Source organism: Trichoderma asperellum, chromosome 7, assembly GCF_020647865.1.
Source record: "Trichoderma asperellum chromosome 7, complete sequence".
Classification (NCBI taxonomy): domain Eukaryota; kingdom Fungi; phylum Ascomycota; class Sordariomycetes; order Hypocreales; family Hypocreaceae; genus Trichoderma; species Trichoderma asperellum.
In genome coordinates this window covers 3,673,455-3,699,466 of record NC_089421.1, presented here as the reverse complement: position 1 = coordinate 3,699,466, position 26,012 = coordinate 3,673,455, and the positions used below count along the sequence as shown (strand labels likewise).

General features: G+C 48.0%; 6 protein-coding genes across 6 annotated transcripts; 5 read left to right on the top strand and 1 right to left on the bottom strand.

The window, feature by feature from the left end:
- Positions 1 to 287: 287 nt before the first annotated feature.
- TrAFT101_011931 (putative PKS/NRPS-like protein biosynthetic cluster) lies at positions 288 to 5,171 on the bottom strand (the record flags this gene model as incomplete). Its single annotated transcript, XM_024902693.2, has 1 exon — positions 288 to 5,171. The coding sequence occupies one exon, from the start codon at positions 5,169 to 5,171 to the stop codon at positions 288 to 290; it is 4,884 nt and encodes a 1,627-aa protein (XP_024757639.2).
- A 1,026-nt stretch (positions 5,172 to 6,197) lies between these two features.
- Positions 6,198 to 10,220, top strand: TrAFT101_011930 (uncharacterized protein; the record flags this gene model as incomplete). The annotated part of the gene is made up of 1 exon (XM_066129420.1): positions 6,198 to 10,220. One exon carries the CDS (start codon positions 6,198 to 6,200, stop codon positions 10,218 to 10,220), a length of 4,023 nt encoding a protein of 1,340 aa, XP_065985554.1.
- Positions 10,221 to 10,243: 23 nt separating this feature from the next.
- TrAFT101_011929 (putative PKS/NRPS-like protein biosynthetic cluster) lies at positions 10,244 to 12,740 on the top strand (the record flags this gene model as incomplete). The annotated part of the gene is made up of 2 exons (XM_066129419.1): positions 10,244 to 11,489; positions 11,570 to 12,740. The coding sequence occupies 2 exons, from the start codon at positions 10,244 to 10,246 to the stop codon at positions 12,628 to 12,630; spliced, it is 2,307 nt and encodes a 768-aa protein (XP_065985553.1). The 3' UTR covers positions 12,631 to 12,740.
- Positions 12,741 to 13,732: 992 nt separating this feature from the next.
- Positions 13,733 to 15,242, top strand: TrAFT101_011928 (uncharacterized protein). Its single transcript, XM_024910711.2, has 3 exons — positions 13,733 to 14,150; positions 14,215 to 14,417; positions 14,471 to 15,242. The coding sequence occupies exons 1-3, from the start codon at positions 13,864 to 13,866 to the stop codon at positions 15,136 to 15,138; spliced, it is 1,158 nt and encodes a 385-aa protein (XP_024757641.2). The 5' UTR covers positions 13,733 to 13,863; the 3' UTR covers positions 15,139 to 15,242.
- Positions 15,243 to 16,206: 964 nt separating this feature from the next.
- TrAFT101_011927 (uncharacterized protein) lies at positions 16,207 to 17,340 on the top strand (the record flags this gene model as incomplete). Its single annotated transcript, XM_024900834.2, has 2 exons — positions 16,207 to 16,425; positions 16,510 to 17,340. 2 exons carry the CDS (start codon positions 16,207 to 16,209, stop codon positions 17,338 to 17,340), a joined length of 1,050 nt encoding a protein of 349 aa, XP_024757642.2.
- A 1,352-nt stretch (positions 17,341 to 18,692) lies between these two features.
- On the top strand, positions 18,693 to 24,784 carry TrAFT101_011926 (uncharacterized protein). Its single transcript, XM_024908572.2, has 15 exons — positions 18,693 to 19,092; positions 19,196 to 19,682; positions 19,749 to 19,940; positions 19,998 to 20,041; positions 20,100 to 20,379; positions 20,452 to 20,685; positions 20,744 to 21,507; positions 21,568 to 21,724; positions 21,781 to 22,101; positions 22,223 to 22,418; positions 22,478 to 22,528; positions 22,618 to 23,292; positions 23,356 to 23,439; positions 23,517 to 23,891; positions 23,965 to 24,784. The coding sequence occupies exons 1-15, from the start codon at positions 18,880 to 18,882 to the stop codon at positions 24,230 to 24,232; spliced, it is 4,341 nt and encodes a 1,446-aa protein (XP_024757643.2). The 5' UTR covers positions 18,693 to 18,879; the 3' UTR covers positions 24,233 to 24,784.
- The last annotated feature ends 1,228 nt before the right edge of the window (positions 24,785 to 26,012 follow it).

Below are 26,012 nucleotides of genomic sequence, written 5' to 3'. Positions count from 1 at the left end.
ATACGGTCCTATTATTTACAGGGCATATAGCTGTCCTGTGCGCAAGGCGTGATTACGACTCTCAACTCTCGGTGGTTTAATTAGCAGATGGATATAAGAGCAACATAACAAGTCTGAGTTTAGTCATTCCGATAGTGGCATGAGAAAAAGGATCAACATGGTAATTTGTTACAAATCTACTACTATAAATTAAAACTCAAATGTAATTACACCCACCCGTAACGCCCGTATATGAGAAACTATACTCAGCATAACCCGAATGAGATATGCATACAATACCGCTACCGCTACCCGAGACTCGTTCGATATGTCGGATTAAGAAGGACATTCATCTCTTGGTCTGGCGCGTAAGGCGGAGCCTGTTTGGCGCGGAATATGCTGTTGGTAAAGATGCCATGGTGAAATCGGCGCGTGGCTTTTCGCTCTCGCTGGCGCACCTTTTTGCTGTACGCTTCAAACTCGCTTCGCTGTATCGTGGCGTAGAGATATCGCGGATGAACTCCAATGGCCATACCGCCTTTCTGTCCAAAGCCAAACAATTGCAGAGCAAACGCCTTCATGTTAGGCTTGCTTAATGTCTTGTTGGGGAAAATGAGGTATTCGCACTGTTGCAGCTCGCTGTCTATGTTGTCACCATTCCGATTGCCGGGAATGCGTCCGTCATGCATCATCTGAATGCACCCATTCAACATCCATGCACCTGCTGGTCCTTTCGGGTGCCCGGTCAAGGATTTCTGGAACACGACAGGGATGACATTGCCCTCCTTGCGACCGAGGTGCCGCAGCTGTGCATTGACCAGCCCGGCCTCATTCTTTTCATTGGCCTTTGTGGACGTGCCGTGGAAGGATGTGACATCTAGGTCATCCACGGTCAGACCCCATACAGCGAGGGCGCCGCGGATTGGTGAGATGCGTTCATCGTGTGTCCAGAATCGATTGCCGTACCGATTGCGTGCCTCGCAGCGATCACGCTCAGCGTCAAGTTCGATATCTGCGAGTCGTCGTGTTCGGTGCTCCTCAGTGACTGACTGTGGTGTGTCAGACAAGGCAGCCATATCGGCCAGCTCCTGGTCAAGGCAGTCAACATGAAGCTTGCGCATCTCCTGAATCCGCTTCAGTCGATTTTGGAGCGCCTGGCGACGGAATGCCATGCTCATCCAGGGTGAGTCCAAACCTCCGTTGGGTGATAGTGTCTGTTTCGCAGCACCCAAGAGTCCACGTCCAGGCGCAGGGATCGAGCGACCGGCTTTGTCCATGGCCATGAAGCTCATTGCAATGATACAATGGATCGGAAGGCCCATTTTTAAGGCCACGCTCGCAGATGTTACCACTTGGATTCCCGCTCCTTCAGACTCCACAAAGCCTGCACGGGTTGAAGTCGCCGGCCGGCTCATCTCCTTGGGCTCGCGGCCTGCAGCCAAATCTTGGTCCACGTTAATGGTCGCCTGTAGATTGGCGAATTCGTCCGCTATTGATTTCATCATATCATCGAATGCGCCTACTAGGCACACTTTGGCTTTGCCTGTTTGAATCAGGTCGCAGGCTGTGTCTAGGGATTCCATAGCTGTAGCGCACGCTCCAACCGGCGTTCGGTTGGCCCCTGATGCTGATAAAAGTAGCATGTTGATCCATGCGGTACCAGAGTTGATGAAAACTTCTGAGAGCACGTCCTTAGACACTGGTTCATCCTTATAGCGTCCTTTTAAAATATTGCCGAAGCTATGAGAGCCTCCAAGTCCGGACCCAACGCAATTTGCAACGTCACCGACATGGATATAGTTGTAGAAATCGAATGCGTCGTCGATACCAGCAGATTGCAGCGCTTCAGCGGCTGCTACAAGTGCATAGAGAGTCGCTCGGTCCACCTGGCTGACGACATCTTGAGGGACGCCGTATGTTCGGGCATCCCAGCCCACGGGGATCTGGCCGCCGACGGTGTGCTGCGTGGCGATGAGCTTGGGAATCATGATCTTGGCCCCCTTGGTGAGCACCACTTTCATGCGGTTGTCATCTTGCTCTATTGGCGTCAGATGGATGTTATCTCCATGTGCCTTTTTGAGCTGCAGTGCTATTTCACGGCTAACCTCCAAAGGCTCATGATCTCTAGTGATCTCAATCTCATGAAGAGCTTCGGCAGCACTCCACGAAGGAGAACCTCGCACTTGCTCCATGAAACGGATGCCAGCGTGCTCCAGCATGAAGTTTTCGTATTTTTCTCGGATTGCTGTGTCTGCAATGGGTTTCCCAGTCTCTTTATCCAACCAGCCCGAGAAGAGCTGCCCGTCTATTACACCCGAATGGGCCTTGATCAAGCCCATGGCCCAGGCTAGCTCGATGCAAGACTCTGGAGAGAGTCGTCCATTCACTTCCATGTCCCATCTGACTCGCGAACTGCCGAAAGGTCCGACCTCACCAAACCCAGCAACGACGACGACGCGATCCAGATCTACCATGCCTTCCAACTGAGCAGCGAGAGGCTGAATCTCACTTTCCCACTCTGGCAGTGGAGGGAAGCGGAGCTCAGGATTGATCTGCACCGGCTCGTCGGTCGTCCTGGTGCCCGAATTGCCCTCGTGGTCTACTAAATCCTGGGCTACGGCCCGCCGATCTTCGCTGAGTTGCTGAATTGCACCACGGATGTCGTTGGTTACACCCTTGATGTCCGGGAAACGACCCATGCCTCCACTGAAATCAGCAACTAACGGCTCGTCCATGCACAGCTGAGTGATAGGTGGACTTAGTAGTGCTAGAATGTTGAAAGCCATCTCATCCTGTGAGAAGGTTCGAATACCACGCTCCTCCATCCCCTGTGCTACTGTGTCGATATCAGATGTCAGCCTTGTCCCTCTGGTCCATCCAATGATGACACCGCAGACCTGGAGGTATTGAGCCCAGTCTTCCGAGTGAAATTTGTTTAAAAGACTCTCAAGTCCGAGTTTTGACTCTGCATAGAGACCATCGTTGCCCAGACTGCCATGATTTGGCGAGAGAGGAACGATTACCTGGGCAGGCCGTGTGATGATGCCCCGGCTTTGCTTCTGCTGTTTGATATGCCCCAGAAGACGAATGGTATTTGTGAGCATCAAGCGATGAGCGAGCTCTGATTTAGCGTCAATATCAGATATACAACGTCCGTTCTCTGATATGGCTGCGAATGGGATCACAAAATCGAGATCCATGTTCAGTCCGTCCTCAGCATATATGTACTGGGCTAGCGCTGCTAAGTCTCGGACACTCGCCTGGTTGAAAGGAACAAGGATCAGCTTGGATTTCTTTCCTCCACGGGCGGCGTACAGGTCCTGAAAGAATTTTGTGATGGCCGGGGAGTAGGAACTGCTCGTAAGCACAACAGTGGCGCCTGCAGACAGCAACTGGCCCACGAGCTCGCAACCGATTGAGCCTGGGCCGGCGCCCGTGACGAGAACGGTTTGCTCTGCCAGTGATAACCCCAAGTATCTTGATTCAATGAGTACTTGTCGCAGCGTAGATGAAAGCTCTTCTCGGTATTGCCAGCCATCTGGCCTCTTCCGGCCAAGCTGGAGGTGACGTAGGTCAAGCTCGCCCGTAGAAGCGTATGCGGCGAGAGGTCGCCGAGTCTGACGATAAGAAATCTTTCCGTTTGCCTCCACCACGGTGCTTGGAGCCCAGGAGACACTTGGGTAGCGTACCAATGCAGGAGCATTGACTCGAGCTTCGCATTGCGAGAGCACGCCGCGTAGCACCGCAGCAACCTGCGCATCTTGTGTTGTCCCGGTCAGATATCGCACGACCTTGAGAAGCCTTTCATGGGTCCTGTTGGCTATCCTTTGACTGAGTTGACCCAGAGTTTCATCGTCATCTTTATCTTGGGCGTGACTGACGGGCTTAGTGGCTAGAGCAACCAATTGCAAGAGATCTTGCATGGCCCAGTTCCACCAAGAGTCAAAGACTCTGGTCTTGAGCGGTGTAAATATGGGTAGCACACCAGAAGAATACACTTCCCCGTGCTCTGCCATCCACCCGTCGATCTGTTGTTCCAACTCAAGTATGCGCTGTTCAAGGTTGCTGATGGTATCCCGGGACTCGTGCATGTTGAAACCGAGAAGTCTTGTGTAAAGTGCGGCTTGTTCTTCCCAGGCCATTCTCTGCCTTCCTTCTATATGATCGAGGGCTTCTGTACTAATCATTGCCGGAGCACCACTAGTGGCAGAGGACCCTGACACATTGACAGGGAGCTTAAGACCGTGCTGATCCAAGTATTTCGTAACAATGCTATCGAAGAAGGCCTTTGCTTCGTCTTCTTTCAAACGATTCTCCAGTTGCTCGTTGACTGCCCTCAAGAGAATACTATTCTGACGACCTGCTTCAAGCCCCCAAGTTTGCTTTAAATACTTACGCACTACGGAAGCTTGGAAAGAGGCAGGCAACTTCTGTGATGTCATTCTATCAATGAGAGAGTTTGACTTTTTGCCCAGCTTTCCAGAGTACCTGGACTGCAGACCCTGGCAGAGCGCCTCCAACGCCATATCTTCGGCGCTGTCAGGCAGCAATGAACCAAATTCTGTATCGAGATCGCCAAGAATCTCATTCTGCAAGGTCGACCGGCCTGCACAAAGGATTTTGATAGACTGCGTCATGCTGGAGCTGTTCAAAGGCTTCTTGAGGGCAACAGCAATTATGGCAGCAACGATGTCAAATGTCGTGGGAGGTGAATCTTCAATCTCAGCAGAATGATGTGTTGGTTGTGCTGCCGTTACATTATCAAGAATGGTATTAATGCTCTGAGATGGGCGAGGGACTGCTTCCTCAGAGGAAGTTGTCTTTGTTGTACCAGCGGATGGAGATGAGGGTGCATTATTCCCAACCTCAATAAGCTGTTGTTTGTTGTATGATATGGCGTCGAGGTTTTGGTGAAAGGTGAGTAGCTCACGAGATAGATCGGTAGCTGTGTCTTTGGAGGCATATTTTAGGGCGATAGTTCGCTTCGCCATGTTAGCTAGGGTATTCGCTGGGCCCATCTCGATCAAACGTTGGGTGTCGCGTTGCCCCAGAACAAAGTCTTGAGTGTCGATCCATTGGACAGGATAACAAAACTGATGTGCCAAGAGCTCGATGAGGAGCGTTCGAGCAACCTCATGGTCGCTCTCCTCCGTAGAGGAAGAGGTCGTTGTGAAGTCAAATGTCTTGGTCATTGTTTCCAACAGAACAGGTCCTGTTGCCCGACTGAGAACATTGAGCAAAGCACGCAATATTGATACCGGGGGAGATATCCAGGTATAGTGCAGACTATATGGCGGTAGCACCAGATAGATTATCCCAGTCTAAAATACCACAATACCCCCCTAGATGACTATTCCAAGGCATGTGGGTTACGATACAAGTACCCATAAGTTGGGTTGGATAAAGGCTCGCTGTTGTTGCGTTGCAGCTAGCCCACTGGGAGGCATGCTTGCCGCTGCCCTGGCTCAGGAACCCGGCTAAGACACAGGATTCGGGTCAGCTAATGACACCGGCAATTTTGACTGGAGTAAGGGATTCAGCTTAGTCTCACCTGTATAGAATGCGTTTTTTTTGTTTAAGTCATTCCTTAAACTACAACCATACCCCATTTTTGTCTATTTATTACCAAGTGCATCCTATATTCCGCACAAGCTCATGAGCACTAAGATACAGCTTACAGGAATACGGGATTTCGGTGCATACATGCCGCTGGCGACCTTGGCCCGAATGCAGGATTCAAAAGCCACTAATGGGAGGGGATGACCAAAATGATCCATTATTCCCTTCCAATAACCCGGATTACACCCTTTTTTTGGACAGTAGCCATGCATCCCCCTGGTCATATATACTTTGAATGGACATTCCCGTGCTTTGTACCATAATATAGCTCGCCTTGAATGCATTATGTATATTATTAAATCCGTAGTCATCAATATAATGATTTATATTTTAAAAATACGCCCTTGAATATCAAATAGCACAATGTCTATACCAAATACATGGTAGGGGTTATCCTGTTTTCCTCCAAGGCCCGTTTTAGCTATTCCCCTCAAGCGCCTGACTCAACATGCTGTAGCTGCTTGATAGCATAGTCTTCAGTGTCTGCTTTTTACAGAAAGTGTCGACGGTGCATTCTCATTGGATTCCTTTTACAGGCATTGACACCGTTGTTTTGCGCATTTTTATTCAGGACAAACAATCTTCATATGTCAGCGTCCATGGATCCATCATCGTCGAACTCACTATTCTCAGAGGTAGAATATACCTCTACTGACGATCTGGGCGGAGGGATACCGCATATTCGCGTTGAAGAGTTCACGAGGCCTATTGAGATTGTCTTCTCTGCCGATCTGCGCTACCAGTGGAGCGTTGCTGAAACGCACCGCCATCTTGTACAGCAAACCATTGTCACATTTCAACACGATCTTGAAAACAACACCAATGAAACAGATAGGCCCGAGTCTGTCCCCGAACTTATCTTGGCCTTTCTCTCCGTTTTAGTGAAACAGAATCAAGATGCATCGCCATACAGTCGACATGAAACCGAGTGCATCAAGGAGCTGGTAGATGCCTTTGAGCACGACTTTCTACAAGGACGCAACATACATGTATTCGTCGACCAACAAGTCAGGAGCTCTCAAAAAAAAAGACAAGACATGATACGAGCATATCTGGCGGCACTAGCCGCTACCGGTCGCCAGGCATCGAGCACGTGCAGGAGTTCAGCTTTGCTTAAAGGCTCTCGTGAGTCCGGTGAAACAAATACGTATGCAGCCTTCGGAGGGATATGCTGTGATGGCGATCTGCTAGAAGAGCTTCGTATTCTGCTAGTGGACTATAGACATGTAGTCGAGCCTCTTGTGAAAGCGGCAACTGGGACATTATTGGAGTTGTTGGCCACATCAGACGTGTCTACACGACAGCAATATAACCAAGGTCTCGATGTCTTGCAGTGGCTGAGTGCTCCAGACAAAGGCAAAGCTCCATCCCACGAGTACCTTCAATCAATAGCAGTCAGCTTTCCCCTGGCTGGTTTAGTTCAATTTGCCAACTACGCAATCATCTGCGACCAGCTTGGGTTGACTCCTGGTCAGGTTACAGATTCCTTGCGAGGGATGGCAGGACAGAGCTCAGGAATCATTGTCGCCGCCACGCTCGCGAGTGTCACTGATTGGGAAAATTTCCATAGCGGGTTGGTTCAAGCAACGACGATATTGTTCCACCTAGGATCCGCAGCTCAAGAAAATACGCCAAAGCTGAGCACTTCGCATCTACAGAGAGTGTCAGAAGAGGTGATAGCAAATGGCGAAGGCTCGTCATGCACGCCCATGCTACAGATCGTTGGATACCCTCAGGAACAGCTTGACCTCAGCATTATCAAGCTGAACAACCAGCTTGAGCCGAGTGGCCATGTTTTCATCGGCATCATCAATGCGCCGTTGGACGTGGTTATAACGGGGCCAATACTTTCCCTCTGCGCCCTCGCCTCGACTCTGCGCAAGGTGAAAGCTCCCAATGGCCTAGACCAGACCCGGATCGCAGCGTCCAAGCGGAAGCCAGACTTCTCTTTGCGTTTTCTGCGAACATCTGCGCCATTGCACTCGATTCATCTCGCCCGAGGTGCCGCTCTCGCCACAACAAGGCTAGCACACGTTCACATGGCACCATCCAATATGGGGTTGCCGATATACCACTCCCGCACTGGAGCTGATTTGCGGAGTAGCGAAGAATCTGATCTCATCCCCAAATTGGTACAAATGGTACTATGCGAGCCTTGTGATTGGCCAAAAGCAACCCTCTTCCAGGATGCCACTCACATAATCGATTTTGGCCCTGGTGGCACTTCAGGTATTGGCTCTTTGCTTCAGAGGAGCAAGGATGGTACAGGCGTGCGAATACTTCTAGCGGGTGCTGATGAGGTTAACAAAGCCGAATATGGTAACCGTGCAGAGCTTTTTCACCATGTGGCGATTTCGCCAACAAGTTGGCTACAGGACTTTGGTCCGACTCTAACAAAAGATGCAAACGGCACGATTCAAATCAGTAACAAGATGACGCGCCTTCTAGGGCTGCCGCCTATCATGGTAGCCGGCATGACGCCAACTACAGTATCATGGGAATTTGTGAGCGCCATCATGAATGCGGGTTACCACACCGAGCTGGCAGCAGGAGGATTGCATTCGGCCTCAGATTTTACCCAAGCGATCCATAAACTTGCTCATAGTATACCTCGCGGTCGTGGTATCTGCATTAACGTCATATACGCCAGTCCAAAACAGATGAACTGGCAGATACCACTCATACGGAAACTGAAGTCTGAAGGTCAGCCCATTGACGGCATCACTTTTGGAGCAGGAGTTCCCTCGCAAGAAGTGGCTCAAGAATACGTAGATATGGGGCTACACTACCTATCGTTCAAGCCAGGATCATGTACAGCAATAGAGCAAGTCATCAATATCGCTAAAGCAAACAATAACTTCCCCATACTCCTGCAGTGGACTGGTGGGCGCGGAGGAGGGCATCATTCATACGAAGACTTCCACTCCCCTATAATTCAATGGTATGGACGCATCCGCCAATGTGCCAATATTGTGCTCCTAGCTGGAAGTGGGTTTGGTGGCGCAGAAGATACCTACCCGTATCTGTCTGGAGCCTGGTCTACAGCCTTTGGTCAACCCCCCATGCCATTTGACGGAGTCTTGTTCGGCAGCCGTATGATGGTTGCTAAAGAAGCAAAAACGAGCCGCGGTGCTAAAGAGGCCATCGTCGCCGCTCCCGGAGTCGATGACGAAGGATTTTGGGACCAATCGTACACCAGGCCGTGTGGAGGCGTCATCACCGTTAATAGCGAAATGGGACAACCGATTCACAAGTTGGCCACGCGGGGTGTTCTCTTGTGGAAAGAACTCGACGAAACTGTCTTTAGCATCACCGATAAAGCCAAGCGGCTCGACAAGCTTAAGAGTATGAAAACATACCTTGTGGAGCGGCTAAACAAGGACTTTCAGAAAGTGTGGTTTGGGCAAAACGCCGACGGCGAAGCCGTAGACCTTGAAGACATGACATACGCTCAAGTGTTGCGGCGTCTGGTGCAACTGCTTTATGTCTCCAAAGAAAGCCGATGGATAGACCAGGGATATATGCAGCTGACCCTCGATTTCGTCAGACGTATGTACAGCCACGCGCCAGCTTCAGGATCTTTCCCTAAAGCTCTGGAACTGGAATTGGTAACCCCACTGCAAGTAATTGACACAATTTGCAAGCAGTGCCATCGGATAGCGGACAAAGTCATAAGCTACAGAGACGCACGGTATTTCATCATGGCGTGCAAGCGAGTTGGTCGGAAGCCTCCAACCTTCGTGCCCGATATAGATGAAGATTTCGAGTACTGGTTTAAGAAGGACTCCCTTTGGCAATCTGAAGATCTCGCTGGTGTTGTGGGCGAAGATGCGGGGCGTACGTGCATCTTGCAAGGGCCCGTTGCAGCAAGATACTCAACCATCATTGATGAACCGGTTCAACAGATCCTCGATGAAATTCGCAAAGGCCACATCTCTAGAATCTTACGGGATGACTACGATAACAAGCCAAGCATGGTACAGCCCATGACTGACAATGTTCCATGGGAACAACCACTAGAGCCTTCCTATTGCACTGTCTATCCCGAAGGTGGCAAGTTGTATTACCAGATCCCGACATCATCCCCAGACAATCAATTACCCAACGAGAAAGAGTGGTTCCAGTCTCTAGCAGGTCGCCCCAATACTTGGCTCTTCGATCTCATTATGTCAAAGGATATCGTGCATGACGCCAAGTTCGTTGCCAACCCAATCCGTCGAGTTCTTGCGCCAGTTCAGGGGATGCACGTAGAAGTGGCGCAGACCAGCGACGAGAACTTCATGAAGCTGGCTCTCCATGAGACAGAGAGTGGAAAAGTTATATCATCTGATGACGCGACACAGTACTCTGTCACTATCCACAAGGAAAAAGGTGTCATAATTGTGGAATTCAATGTCCGACATAATGTGGAGCTAGTTACCTTGCCAATGGTATTCAAATTCACACATCATCCGACAGCGCCTTTGCACCCCATACAAGAGGTAATTGAAGGTCGAAATGAGCGGCTACAAGACTTTTACTGTCGACTATGGCTAGGTAAAGATCTCAAGGGTTCCATGTGCCGCTCAGTGCCGGCATGGTCACCGTCTGGTCTTTATCAATCCCCCTTGCTCCAGTCATAGGCAAGCAGCAGGTTGTGACCAGCATGTCAATAGAGGCATTTGAGAAGAGTATACATCACTCAAGACAGATCACGTTGCCTAAAGGGCATGGCGGTCCCATTGCCAGCATCGACTTTGCTATGGTAGTCGGATGGGAGGCGTTGATGAAGTCTATCTTTGCTCCAGCGGTCGATGGCCGGTTCTTGGACCTAGTCCATCTCTCCAACGAACTCATCCTATTAAACGACATTATATCCCTAGCCGAGGGAGATATTGTAAGTAGTAGCGCTCAAATATCATCCATCAGAGACGAGTCGATTGGGAGAATTGTGGAGGTTGAGGCCGTCATTTCCAAGGCTCAAGCTCCGCTTGTGCGTATCACATCGGAGTTTTTGTTCCGCCATAACTATGCAGATTCAAGTGTTTGCTTTAAAAAAAGGTCAGAGCCCCTATCAAAGGTTCACATTGACACTCTTTCGAAGGCTGCCGTCCTTAAAAGCAAAGACTGGATCCGCTGGAGAGATGTTAGTGCCGACTTGCTCGGACGGGAGCTCGTTTTCGATGTGCAAAGTATCGAATACTTGGATGGAAATGCTTCGCCTATCTCTGGTAGTTGTATACAGACATGGGGGACCATCTATGACCAAGGAGACAAGCGGGTAGTAGGCGAGGTCCGTCACCAGCAACAACGCCAGACCATAAGCAGCAGCAGCTCACCACTAGACTATTGCCGACGCCACGCCCATCCAGTAGATAACCAGCAACATCTCGAGCATGCACAGAGGCTGGGTTTGCAAGACAGGCTCGAATTTACGGCTCCAAGCAGCAACCTGGCCTACTCACAGGCGTCAGGTGACTTTAATCCCATTCACACGTCACTGCCATTCGCCAAATATGCTGGGCTTCCTGGCACTATCACCCACGGAATGTGGGTTAGTGCAGCTGTGCGGGAGCTGATTGAGAAAGCAGCCGGATGCAACGAACGAGTCCGCATGAGATCGTATAAGATCTCTTTTTTGAGTATGCTACTCCCCGGAGAGACCGTCAGGGTCACCGTCGATCATGTGGCGATGAAGCAAGGGCTTCGCGTATTATCTTTCGAGGCGAGCAATACCGTCACAGGCATCAAGGTCGTCGGCGGCGAAGCTGTTGTAGACCAAATAGAGACGGCCTACCTGTTTACGGGGCAGGGCAGTCAGAAAGTGGGCATGGGTATGGATCTCTACGCCAGCTGTGATGTAGCTCGGGGTGTATGGGACAGGGCCGATCGGTTCTACTATCAAACTTATGGTAATACTTGATCTCCAATCAATTTCTTTTAGTCAACATCGTTCGTAAATATCGACACATACTAACATACATTCACATAGGCTTCCGCATCAGCGACATCGTGAGACACAATCCCAAACAGCTCGTCATCTACTTTGGAGGTCGTCTTGGCCAAGAAATCAGAAAAAACTATATGAACATCACAGTGGAGCATAAAGGACGTACACAGCAAGTTCTGGGTGACATAAACGAACAAAGCACCAAATACGTCTTCCAACACAGCGATGGGCTCTTGTTCAGCACCCTCTTCGCACAACCGGCGCTGACCGTCAATGGGCATGCTCAGTATCAATATCTCCAGAGCAAGGGCCTTATTAAGGCCAACGCTTTGTTCGCTGGCCACTCTTTGGGAGAGTATACTGCTGTCAGCACCATCGGTCAAGTCGTGCCATTTGAGACACTCCTATCCATCACCTTTCTTCGGGCCATTCTCATGAACTCAGCCGTGACACGGGATGCCCAGGGTCACTCTCAATTTGGCATGGTGGCCATCAATCCCTCCAGAATTAGCAGCAGTCATGTTGATAGTGCGGTCATGCGTCACATTACCAGCAAGGTTGCCGCCGCGACTGGCGAGTTGCTGGAAGTAGTAAATTACAACATTGAAACACAGCAATATGTCGCAACAGGCTCACTGAAAGCGCTAGCATGTCTATCAACTGTCATTGAACAACTTGCAAGCGGCGGCAAGGCGCCTACTACTCACAATACGATCGTCAACAATATGCTACACAATGCCGGTCTCGACGCTATGATAAGCACCGCAGTCACGAAGGTTCACGAAATGACTTTTGGATCGTCCGGAACGCGGCTAAAGCTGAAACGTGGCGTTGCCACCGTACCTTTGGAGGGTGTCGATGTTCCCTTCCACAGCACTCTACTACTTCCTACAATGCCTGCGTTCCGCCACGTGTTAGAAACTCAGATCTCAATAGTAGACGCCAAGCGTTTGGTGGGCAGGTGGGTGACAAACGTCACAGGGAAGCCTTTTGATATATCGAAGGAGGGTATACAGGAGGTGTACGAGATGACAAAGAGCCCAGTGCTTAGAGACCTACTGGAGAAGATGAGGGTGAATTGCAGCGTGGAGGCAGTGGCCTAAGTTTAGAGCAAGGATTAAATGTGAGATGAAGGTTATAGTTTGGTATGGAACTTGGGAATGTTGATATAGCGTTTTGATAACTTTTATTTTATTTTATTTTTCCAGTCGCGGTGGCGAATTGTTTAATGAAGTTTTCCTGTCATATCTCAATGTGAATGTTACAGTTCTAGTATAGCTTACGACCTCTCACTGATATTTGCTTATATTCCTCAAGGAGCATTTAAAATGATAGACTGGTGGGTAAGGCTGCGCTTTCAACGTTAGGTGCTCTTTAGGATTTAAGCGATGACCAGCTAGAAACAGTGCTTAGCACGGCAGACTAGCTATTTGTCATAAAGGCGCGGCCATGACGTTGGAAGGGAAGATTGTTGCAAAAAATATTAATGTCATAGCATCAATCAGGAAGAGAGTATGACTGCAGGTATGTATCTATATGGTTGATACGCCAATCTTGCTTACTTTTAAGCCACATAATATTTCTGAGAGCTAATTTATACAGAATACTAAGGTCAGCTAACCAGTCTACGATTGTTTTGCAAGTTTGGGAAAGAGGAAGCTCCAAATCCCAAATGTTGACAAGCTACAATAATGTATTCAGAGTAGATTGCATACATCATTATTTAGCCAATGCATGAAACAGTATACTCAGGTTCAGGACCAAATTGCAAGTGGCTGATATCGAAGGAATGACCTTGGTCAATAATTTCCTTTGTAGTTCTGCTCTTGTACACAAGCAGAGACATAGATGAGAGCGTTGTAGGATGTAAATTATCCCAAGTGTGCAGGACGTAGCTGTGCAGGACGTAGCACTGCAGGATCTGCCACTTCAGGATCTAGAATTATATGATCAGGATTTTGTGGATTAAATGCACACTACGGCATAACACCCTATTAACGTATTAATGTGAGTGGATTAAAAAAAACTGATATTAAGTCAAACACAGATTCAGAGACCATTTTTAATTTAATTTTTTCTCGCTCATTTTATTATCATACCCCCCTGCGTGTCATTAGTTTCACCCCAATCTGATCCTTTACATCTACCCCTGACCAAGTAAATGCCGTCCATGCTTATCAGAGATCCCACAATCCTTCATTCTGCTGCCCCAAAAAATCTTCTGATTCCTGGTACATTCCCCCATATCGTCTAGATCTGTGAATCTCAGTAAGCAGTCCAGCGACATTGAATTCTCATTTTCCAACAATCTGCTTCATCGCCTTCAATCCAGTACCATGGCGGCGGTAGGCCCAGAGTCCACTAGCGATGCTCCATCGTCACACGCTGTAGACTATCTTGCACAAGACCAATTCCATCGACGATTCATACTGCCCGCCACGGCGGATCATAGCGAGCTGCAAGTTAGCTACGCGGATGTTGGGCGCAATCCGAAACAAGGCAGCGATGGCACACATTATCCGACAATTTTATTCATCCCAGGGATGTTCGCATCGCGCTATCTGAGTGTCTGGATGCACGCTATCGCAGAGAAGCTGGGCGTCCGGGTTCTGGTCGTAGATAGGTAAGGCTCTCTTAAAACGCCGCTACTTCAATCCCTATGGACTAAAAGAAATTGAACCCTGCAGGCCGGGATTGGGACATTCAACCGCAGTGCCTCTCGACCAAAGAGTTAATACATGGATAGAGTTGGTGCCTCGCCTTCTGGCGCATTTACAGATAGAACATGTCGCGCTGGCATGTCACAGCGCCGGTACGATTTATCTTCTAAACACTCTAGTCCGATGTCGTGAAATCCTTGATCCAAAAAGGCCACTGGTTGTCTTAATAGGTATGAAGAACCATCAACAGCGTGATGAGGCATGCGAAATAACCCGTAGACAGCTCCGTGGATCGATCCGGCCCATTCCCAGGTTGCGGCTATGCAGATGGCGCAGAACCTGCCAGCCAGTGTATTTAGCATTTGGCATAACATACCCAAGCTTGTATCGGTCGGCGAGACGGCATTCCAAAAAATGTCCAAATTGCTGCCTTTCAGCAGCGGTATCAGCACTACGGAGACGCCATCACTGGTAAGAAATCGCCAGAGGATAGAGAGCGAGTATGGGATGCCTCTGGAGCTTCAGAAGGAACTGCAGGCCTTGACCCTCAAGTCAATGTTGAACGAAAATTTAGTCGGCGCAGATAGCGAGCTACTTCAGTGTCTCCGAAAAGGACCAGCGGGGCTTTGGGGAGAGTGCGAAGACTATGAGCTCTTTGTCAAGAGGCTGGCCGAGCTTGAACGGGGCCGGCGAGCACGCGAGGGCGATAGCAATGAAGAAAATCTCAGAATTGACGCTTATTTTGCTGAGACCGATGTTATGATCGGGAAAAATGGTCAAAGGTATCTGGAAGATTGCTGGAGAGGTAGCAGGGAGGACGATTTTCACGACGTACTAAACTTCACGGCCACGACCGTCGACGAGACAGATCATGACAGTGTCGTACAATCCGTCATTGTTTTGAAGCAGATATTCCTCAGTGCTGGTGGTACAATGCCGGCTGATGTTTAAGATAAAGTCATAAAATCCAAAGCATGCTTGTAACCCTATGAGCTGAACAAAATTTGGCCTGCACGCCACGAGTCATATCTATAATTTGATAGCCTAGGACGTAGTGTAGTAGGAGAAGCTTAGCTAGCTACGATATGGTGCAATACTGACCTTGCTAATTAATAATTTGATCGTTGTGGGGGGAATTTGACCCCCGTGAACTTCAAGCATACAGCATTACTCTGGTAGTTTCAATACTACTACGTATTTCATCTTATGCCGTGGAGAAAGCTAATATGTGTTTACGTGTAGATGAGATGCTCGTATCACCACTGCAGACTTGCGGCCGAGAAAAATTGCAGTATAGCAATACACAATGTCAGGATTCCGCTCAGGACCATAGAAGCTTATAAGGCAGCTAGTAGGTATCTTCCCGGGTGCTAACTTTCCAAAATACCCCTTGCTGCCCATCATAAAAGGGTAAAAAAGGGCCCAATGATGTCGACACCCCCATAGCTCTGGGTAGGGGATGTTCTATAGATAGCTGCAAGACTAGCCAATCGGGGTCATTCCACCAGGCATACTTTATGGGGGTCTACATACCAGGAGTCAGGGTCACGTAATAGGGCAGCGGGAGCGAAGGGCAATCCCGCGCCTGAGGATATCCACTAGGAGATTACAAAGTGGAATAGGAATAGATGCATCGGACGAACATGAAGCCGCTGGGCTTGTCCCTTGGATTTGATGGATTAAGTTCACACATGTCCGATGCTACTAACAGAAAGAGAACTCCAGCTAGCCGAGACACCTAAGTCTGAGATGATGAATTTTTATTAATTTGCTCTATGAGTGGCGTCCCCATCTCATTTCTTCCGGTAGCCTTATCATACCAAATCCCAGTCGCATAAAGAATGTGTAAGATCATTCATGAAGCCATGCTACTCTTGATACTTTCCACTATCGAGAATTTTTATTTTGTGGTCGCATTCGGCGCTTTGCGCGGTAGAAAGGTGCTCTTGTCGGTTACGGCGGGCAGTCAGGGCAGTGTAACAAGCCGTTAACAGACAGCCTTGTCAAGGATTTCTCACAATGACCGTGGCTGGTGAAATTGCTCAGGCTCTCTCACGAAACCTGAGACCAATCTTCCTTCAAGTAGCTGTGTTCTCACTGGCATATGGTGGATACATTATGTGGGACAAGGCTGTTGAATTAGTCTCATGGTTTCTTAGCGGTCCTGGGCGTAACAGTCGGATAATCGCTTTATTCATGCTGATATTAAACTGGAAGAGTGTACCGTTTGTATGGACTGTAAGTATCATTTTCCACCCAACTGAACCCCTCCTTGTAACTTTTTACGCCTTCTTATTGACTCAAATGCTTATTGCAACATAGTTTCGCGTCTTTAGTGCCCTTACCTGTCACTTGGTCCTGCGTGAGTATCATGCGCATAGCCCTGACAAGCTGTTTCACTACAGCATTTGCCAGTCGCACGCCACGCTGTATGACATCGATTACAACCTTCACAAATCTAACTCGACTTACTTTGCCGACCTCGATGTCGCCCGGATACATCTCGCCGGGCACCTGCTTGCGCGAGGTGTGAAGGCTCTCTCGGAAAATTCGAAAACGAAGCTAGTTCTGGACCCCAGAAACCCGACGCGGGCTGCCAAAGGTAGTGTTTCTGTCAGTCTTGGTGCTGTTCATAGCAGCTTCAAGCGGGAGATCAAACCATATCAGCCCTACGAGATGTGGACACGGGTTCTAAGCTGGGACCGAAAGTGGTTCTACATGGTCTCCTACTTTGTCGAGAAGGGGGCTGTGAAGCCGCGGTCATGGGATGCTGGCTCATTTGGGCCTACTCGCAAGACTAAGGGCAAACCCGAGAACTGGGAGAAGAAAGTCTTTGCGACTGCTGTAAGCAAATACGTCTTCAAGATCGGTCGCTTGAGCGTCCACCCAGCCATTGTAATTGGGGCGAGCGGGCTGCTTCCCGAACGTCCGGGGGGCTGGATCGTTGCCGACAGCTGTATGAAGCATACGGCGAGCAGTACCGACGCCGAGACCAAAGATGTAATACAGGAGGCAGAATGGGATTGGCGGCGCACCGAGGGCGAGCGCCTGAAGGGTTTGGTGCACGCAAAGCACTTTGCTACTCTCGACGAGCTTACCAGCCAATTTGATGGAGGCGAAGATGGAGCTTTTGGTAAATGGAGTTTAGGTTAAACTCCCTTAACTATTATGCAAAAATGGTCACCATTCACACTTGGATCATGACAATAGCCCCAATGTATGAGAAAGCGTTGTTATACTAGCGACTATTATCTACATGACATTACCTTAATACGCTACTGGCAGCTCAATACCTTCTTCTCTTAGTCTTCTGCGACATAATCATCCCCTTAGCAGCAGGATGAGGTGATGCGCACCCTTATAACGTTGAGCTATCTAGTATAGGCTTTAGCTACCCTATTCCAACTCTGTCAATCATATGCTATAATCGTCCGGATTTACTCGTGCCTATCACATTGGCACTCTGGGCGCGACGAACAGCGTATCATGCCCTCGTGCTAAAGCTGAAGGACTATTGGCGAACAACTAATAATGGCCTAGTGTAATTATAGGTAACATAGTTAAATTGAGTTGAGGCTGGGACATGAATGTTTGATCAAGCCAATTCCGTTGGACAATAATATTCATGAAGCAAGATTCATAACAAATTACAGTTTACGTGAACTAGTAGTAAACAGACAGTTGATTATTTATATAAAATTATTATAAAATGTGAAGTCCCAATTTAATACATAATAAAATATATAAACTCAATAATGTAGATGTTCATTTTATGTTTTGTAGAACGCAAAGATTGTGTGGTTGATTGTATCAGTTTCTGCTATTCTCTATTAACCAAAACTAAAAATACATTTGCCTAAAACTTTTTCCGCATGTTAATTTACATTTAGAAGCGCCGTTTATAAGCGATGAAAGATACAGGCCATAACGCCTGATTTGACAACACCTTACATATATATATATATATATATATATATATATTAATACAGCACCACATGATATATAAGACCATATGTACTCCATAGAAGAAATTGCTGTTAAATGGATGTTAATCAATGAGGTTGCCGACTTTTGGCCCCGCCAGGTTGAGATCCCCGGACCTGTGGGAGAACCCAGAAGTCCGGACCCACAATTCAGAGGAATGCAGGATCGAGTCTTAGGATAGTGTCCCATTGCCCTCACTTACGAGGCTGCTATTTAGGTGGTCTTTCCAGCATGGACAATGCCGGGCAGTCAGGATCCGTATGTTCCATATAGAAAAACAAACTAAATATTTCAAAGTTGCTACTTAGCGCTGCGACAATCAGATTCTTCAGAATAATGGAGGATCGTGCTCTGCACAACATCAGGGTGTAGCTCAAGTAACTAAAATCTGATCCGAGCAAAGGCACCCATTAGATCTGATCCTAGTGGAAACTCCCAGTAAATTCTGAGCACAGCAAAAACACCTAATACGGCTTCGGGCTACTTCGTGTAGATATGCAATGCGGAGGGTTGGCTGCTCCGCTCCCAACGGCGGCTTAGCATGCATCTTTCGGCCCTGTCGCTGCCGACCAGCCGTTTGGACGCAATTCTCTGAGTACATGTAGTTATGGCATTTTAACTTCTTCTTCTTCGTGACTGTACCTACAGACTCTGAGTCTCTCGCAACGACGACGACGACGACGACGACGACGACGACGACGACTTGCCATGAAGCTCAACTGTCCTGTAAGCGTCCAAGATGACTTCGGTCCCATTGTTCGCGGCTGCGGGTCCGATTTCGACTTCACGCTGCTCTTCGAGGAGAGCATCCTCTTCATCGGGCCTATGCTGCTTGCAAGTGTCCTGGCTATCTTGGAACTCGCTCGTCGGTACAATCACCAAACACTTTTCAGAGGTGGCATTCTGCTGTCGCTAAAGCTTGTACGTTCTCAGCGTAATGACCTCCTCATATGCATTGCCTTCCACCCTTTTTCTGGACATATATGATCTAAAACTAACAAATCTTGTTAATGATGGACCGCAGTTTATTTGGATTGGCCTTATTGCATCACAAATTGCGTTTCTCGTCGTCGTTTCGACCCATGGCCCTCGAACGAGAGCTTCGATTGCTGCAGGAGGCATCGGTATAGCCTGCACGCTGATACTGACATGCTGCTCATACTTGCAACACGGTCATGGCACGCGCTCGTCGTCGGTGCTTGTGCTATATCTTCTTTGGACGCTCCCGATGGACGCTCTGCGCGCCCGTACCCTCTGGGGCACCGTAGACGGCCGCGGTGCAGCCATCACAATTATCACATACGCATCGTTTAAGCTCTGCGCTTTTATCCTAGAAATCATTTGGAAATGCGAGTTTGCGTTACAGAGCGGCTTGTGCGATGCTCCTGAAGAGAAGCATGGTATCATCGAAAGAGCTCTCATGCTACGCGTGATTCCACTCTTCGCCAGGGGCTATCGTATCCCACTGCAGGCTCAAGATCTGTACAAGATTGCCCCAAGATTAATGAATGGTTGGTCCATCATCCTATCAATGTTTAATTTCATCCGCGCGAGCTCTAATCTAACATATGGCGCAGGGAACGAAAAGGAAGCGACCACTGCAGGGCTCGTGATAGACATTTTCACATCGAATTTTTCAGAAGTATTGCTGGATCCTATTTTTCCTCGCCTCGGCTACCTCGCGCTTCAATTCACTCAACCTTTTTTGGTTGAGCGAGCAATAGACCTCATATCTGATACGAGGGGTCGCAATTTCTATCTGAACGGCGGTAGGTTGTTTCTACACTCTACATATTCAGAGCTCGCCTAAGCTAACAGATGTCAAGGTGGATTGATTGCTGCATATGGAATCGTCTACATCGGCATTGGGGTAACATTTTCTATCCCTCAAGACATGCATCTCGGGTACTAACAATCCACGCCTACAGATCATGGCTTCAACTTACGAGGGAAAGGCTGCTCGCGCAGCAACTCTTGTCCGTGCCGATCTTTCCACGCGCATATTTCAGCAGTCTCTAAAATTAGACCGCACTGTAATTTCGAAAGACTCGAACACGACAATGATTACGGCTGACGTGGAGCGAGTGCAAGCCGGCGTCCGAAAAATGCATGACCTTTGGGCCAACCTTGCGACTGTTGGTCTTGGTTTATGGCTGGTTGAATCTCGTCTTGGGCCTTCATCTCTACTCACTTTGGCGCTGATCTTTGGTGAGGAAAGAATCCACTACAACGCCAACCATCATTGTCTAACCGAAAGATGCTAATCAATGGGCTCCATAGTTTGTCTTGTCCTTACTGCATGGTGGTCGGCTCGCGCCAGTAAATACCAGGAGACGTGGCTCAAAGCAATGGAGACACGACTCCATAAAACTGTCCAGGTCTTGAAAGGTATCAAAGTCATCAAGCAGATGGGCGGTTCTCAAGCTATTTTCGAGCTGCTTCAAGCTGAGAGAGCTTCGGAAATCGGACTATCCAAACGTTTTCGCCTAGAAATGATTGCCATCATCACATTGTGTAAGTGTCGATTGATTGCCTACCAAACCCATTTATCAGAAACTCATATTCGCTGTAGCCTTCTCTTCAATCACTACGCTTCCTGCAATAGGCCTGGTCCTACCTGTCGCCCTCTCGAAAGCGCAGGATGGTCAGCTACTGAGCGCCCGCAATGCATTCGCCGCCCTGACACTTTTCCAACTTGTGAGCTCGGGTATACAAGATGGCGCTGCTCATGGAATGCAGCTTATGGTAGCTATTGGTTCCTTGAAACGAGTTCAGGCATCCCTCAATCAGCGCATGTGGAAAGATGGGCGACGGCATGCGGGAGACGAAAGTACTGACACCATCGTCGTGGGATCGGAGTCAAGCAATAATAGCACTGCTGATTATGCGCCAGAGAAAGAGCCGCGCGAAAAGCGCATCGAAACAGAGTTCGCGATGACGTTGGACAAGGTCACTACCAAATGGAGCGATGAAGGCGACTTGATTGTCAAGGAAATCAGCTTCAATATTCCACGAGATGGACTTACCGTCATCTACGGACCAACAGGCAGTGGCAAATCAACATTGCTGAAGCTCATGACTGGCGATAATCTCCCCGTGTCAGGAAAAGTCTCTACTGCGGATCGGCATATTGCATTCTGTGATCAACCACCGTGGATTGCAAATCTCAGTATCAGGGACAACATTGTCGGTGCTCGTCCTTTTGACGAGAAACTGTACTACACTGTACTAGACACGTGTGCCCTGGATCGCGATATCAGAGAACTTGCTGAAGGCGATCAGCATATGTGCGGGTTGAATGGCGTGTCTGTTAGCGGCGGACAGAGAGTTCGTATTGTATGCGCAACAACCAACTGATTAGAAGTGACGCTTGGGTTTGCTAACTTGTTTACGCAGGCTTTAGCCCGAACATTGTATTCAAGAGCAAATATTGTAATCCTTGACGATTGTTTCGTGGGATTGGATGGGCGCACAGAGAAGCATGTGCTCGACAAGCTCTTCGCGTCGGATGGCATCTTGAGTTCCCGGGCGACAATCTTGGCTACAAGTTCACGTAAGCTAGCCCAACTCGCATTGCCCAGTTATGCCCAGAGACTAATATTTTAGCAGCGAGATACCTTTCCCTGGCAAACCACGTTATCACTATCGACGCCAACTGCAATGTTGTACGAGAGGGACAATACATTGATGTAGGGGAGTACACAGGCGTCGACCAAATTGAGCAAATGGAATTACAACAGCAGAACGCCGCACTGGAATCTCATCGAGAGGACGATTCTGAGCTCTTGAGAGTCGCAAAGGACGTCAGCGACACCACTAACAGCGGCGACCTGGCTGTGTACCAATGGTATTTCCAAGCTGCCGGCAAGCGAAACTTTGCCCTGTTCCTCATTTTGTGCTCGCTTTTCGTCGTTGGATCGACCTATCCCCGTATGATATTTCCTCCATTTCCCCCTTTCTCAGTCCTAGATAACTCCATGACCGATAGATCAAATGCTACCGATCCAGACATGTTTTACGAAACCGTATTGCTGACTATACTGGTGCACAGAGATCTTTTTAAGAAGCTGGACAGAAAAGACCCTCCAAGGCCAGAAATCAACTGTCAGTAGCTTTTACGGAGTCTTATTCGGTGTAGGCTCAATGGCGTGGCTCGGTTTCTACGGCGCCTGCATCTGGCTATTTTTGCAGATGGCGGTCCGAGTAGCGCGTTCATTCCACACAATGCTTCTTGAAACAATGCTCAAGTTTGTCTAACCATTCTTTTCTTCTTCCTCTCTGTCTGCTATTACTAACGTCTCGGCAGTGCTTCAATGGATTTCTTTGCCACAAATGATAGTGGGCGCACTCTCAACAGGTACGTGTCAGGCTAAAGCTGAAGGAAGAAAAAGTAGCATGACATGAACGAAGCAATATAGTGACTGACACTGGCATGGGCAATAATAGATTTAGTCAAGATTTGCAGATCATCGACATGGAATTGCCCCTAAGTTTCATCGGAACGGCCATTTCTACTCTTACCGTGATTGCTCAGTGTGTGGTTATTATTGTGGAATCACCCTGGACCGGATTCGCCGTGCTCGGTCTCGCAATTGTTCTACTTTTCGTTTTCCGCGTTTATCTGAGGTCAACACGAAGACTCCGGTATTTGGACATTGAAATGAAAGCACCAGTCTTATCGCTCTTGATAGAATCCATCGACGGACTTGCTACCGTCCGCGCTTTTGGCTGGATCGAGTGGTATGTGCGAAGAGGGCTCAAGGTCTTGGGCCAAGCGCAAGTACCTTTCCACCTCCTTCAGACAGCTCAAGTCACTTTGAACTTGTGGCTCGATCTCCTCGTTGCGATGCTGGGTATAGTGGTCACTTCTATTGCCGTGGGGACTCACAGCTCGAGTGGCGGCAGTCTGGGTCTCGCCTTGCTAAACATTGTGGGACTCGGGCAGTCAGTGAGAATTGTCGTCCACTTTTACACCTCTCTCGAAATTACCCTTGGTGCCGTGGCCCGCATCCGGGACTTCGTCTTGCAGACCGAGTCAGAAAATGCTGGGCGGCAAGAGCCGCCTCCTGAATGGCCACGAATTGGATCTATCGAGATTCAGAACGTCAACGTCTCACATTCGTAAGTGCTACATATTTTCAATAAAGCTATCACACCAAAGTAGTTACCTAATGTACTTAATAGGAGCTCTCTCCCGCTCGTCATAGAGGGATTCGAACTGAACATCGCGCCCGGCTCCAAAGTTGCGATCTGTGGTCGCACTGGAAGGTATGTTTATTATAAACCGGCTCCCACCAACTATAATGATAAAGATGCTTATTCAATTTTCATTTACATTTCAACAGCGGCAAGAGTACATTGTTAAACTCGCTTCTTCAGCTCGTCCACGTCTCAGCTGGTACCATCCTGATTGATGGCGTTGACATTGCGACGCTCCGCCCCAAAGATATCCGGACGCGCCTTGTGACTCTTCCCCAAGAAACTCTCAAACTCTCTGTGAGCATCCGTCAATATGCAAAGGTTTACGGTATCTCCAACGACAAGGACATTATCCGTGGGTTGACTGAAGTCGGTCTTTGGTCCATCGTTGAGCGGATCGGTGGCTTAGATATGCTCCTCACCGATGACAGCCTTTCTCATGGTCAACGGCAGTTGCTTGGGATGACTCTGGCGTGTCTCCAACGAGGCAAGATTGTTTTAATGGATGAGCCAACGAGCCAGTAAGCAGTTTATTATACAACAGTTGTCCCCTTCCACTTCAAAAATCAGCATGCTAACCATATATTCACTCAGCGTCGATGTTAATATCCAATCACAATTCCACCGCGCCATCTTCAATACCTTTTCAGAAAGTACTGTCGTGTGCATTACGCATCAGGTAGACACAATCCTCGACTTTGACATTGCAATTGTGTTGGATCGCGGCAAGATCGTCGAGCACGGGAGTCCAAGAGCGCTGCTAAATGAAGAGAATTCTAAGCTGAAGCAGCTGTACTCCTTGCAAAAAGCGGAGGCTGTCATGGTTGAGAAAGTATCTGATAGCGATATACAAAATGAATAGTTGGTAGCGTCTCATTTGTATGGAAGCTTGTCATGGCTCAGCGCCGTGATTTGGCCCTCTTACATGGCAGCGAACCGGACACGCCAACAACGATCCATCGACAATTCAAGGCGATAACAACCTCTCTTATATCACATGAATTGGTACAAGATCATTGCACCTCTCAAATGACCCAGTTCCACAGTTTCATGTCCGTGCCAACTTGGATGCCTGTCGCAGCTACATTAACGGTCAGATCGAGGGCACCTACTGGCAGGTGACCTGGACTACAACGTTGCAAACTCAATCCACTGAAAAAAAACATATCATTCGCATTTGTAATAGGTTGCTACTAATAGATCATCATGTTTTTGTCGACCTTTGTTGCATATACTTTGTGTCAATTGTCAATATCAGCATCTCCTACTTTTGTTTCCTTTTCAGCTTTACTAATCAGCGAGTGGTTATTGTCTGTTGTCGTTTGCATTTAGTTATATTTCCTTATTAAGATGAGAATAACCTGTAATAGATGTTTACAGAAAGTTTAGAAAAAAAAAAAAAAAAGTACGGCGCTCATAGATTCTACTAATATATAATTGTTTATGTATCCTATAGGCGAACCTGCTTCTAAGATCTATATTGCAAGATGTGGCTGCTTGTTTTGTCATAATCTTATTAACATACCTAATAGCTTATAGAGAAGCAAGCGACTAAGATGCGATCGCTTTTTTAGGGGCTTGAAATAGTGAGGGCTGGTATTAGGTGGGAGTGTTATGCAGCTTAACGCTTCTAGTTCTTATGACATGACGGATAGGCAGACGTGGATAAACAACAGACAGGGACACCAATCATACCAGTCTGGTTTAAAACGCAAGAAATTTAGCTTTCCTGATTTCTTGTCAAGCCTAACTTCGGAAATGTGTTCATTTCTGTGCTCTACTTGGATAGTTTAGCCAATAGCTATTAATCAGGTACCCGATCCTATTACAGCACGAATCGCACCTGTGACAAATATTGACTCAAATCTTAATCCGCCAATATAAAGCTAGAGCTTAGGTGTATCTGTTGGGGATTCTTGGTGATACCAATTTACAAGAACGCAGTTCGCTACTGAGAGCTTTTACTATTGCCACAAAAATATTTTGGTCGACTACGTTGGCCTGTAAATTGTACGCTGACTCGACAAGGACACATCTTAGCTGCTAGTCAGCCAATGTCTGCTGGCTCAATCGCGATCCTACTGACCCAAATCATTTACTAAGGGAGTACGACTAAGGTAACAGAAAGCAGCTGAGGCTACGACGCGATAAAGAAGTCTACTATTTATGCCTTACAGCGATCCGTTCTCTCAGTTTAATATGTATCGCCTCCTCTGCAATACTTAAGAGACAATAGTCTCGGCGTGAAACGAGACACAAAACACCATGCGCCGTGCTTTGTTGCTGACAAAGAAGGTACAAAATCTTGCTTCATTAGGTACTATAATCAGTAAACGGAGTTTACAGAAATTACCATACCTGGATATATTCTAAAAGCGACTGTAAATACTCAGTTACCAAATTCCAGGCCGTTTACCCTGCATATTTCCATAATAATACAGAGTGCAGCTGAATAATCCAACGCTGAATAATTGATCGTTCTACTACGTATTATGCACAGATGCTGAGACCGCACATCTATACCTATTATGGGCCATTACAGTTTTCCCTTCATTACCTTGTTACGACTTACGACTTATAATCTATTAATCGGCAAGTAAAGGGCGTGGGTATGAGGGATAACCATATTTGGAAAATGGATT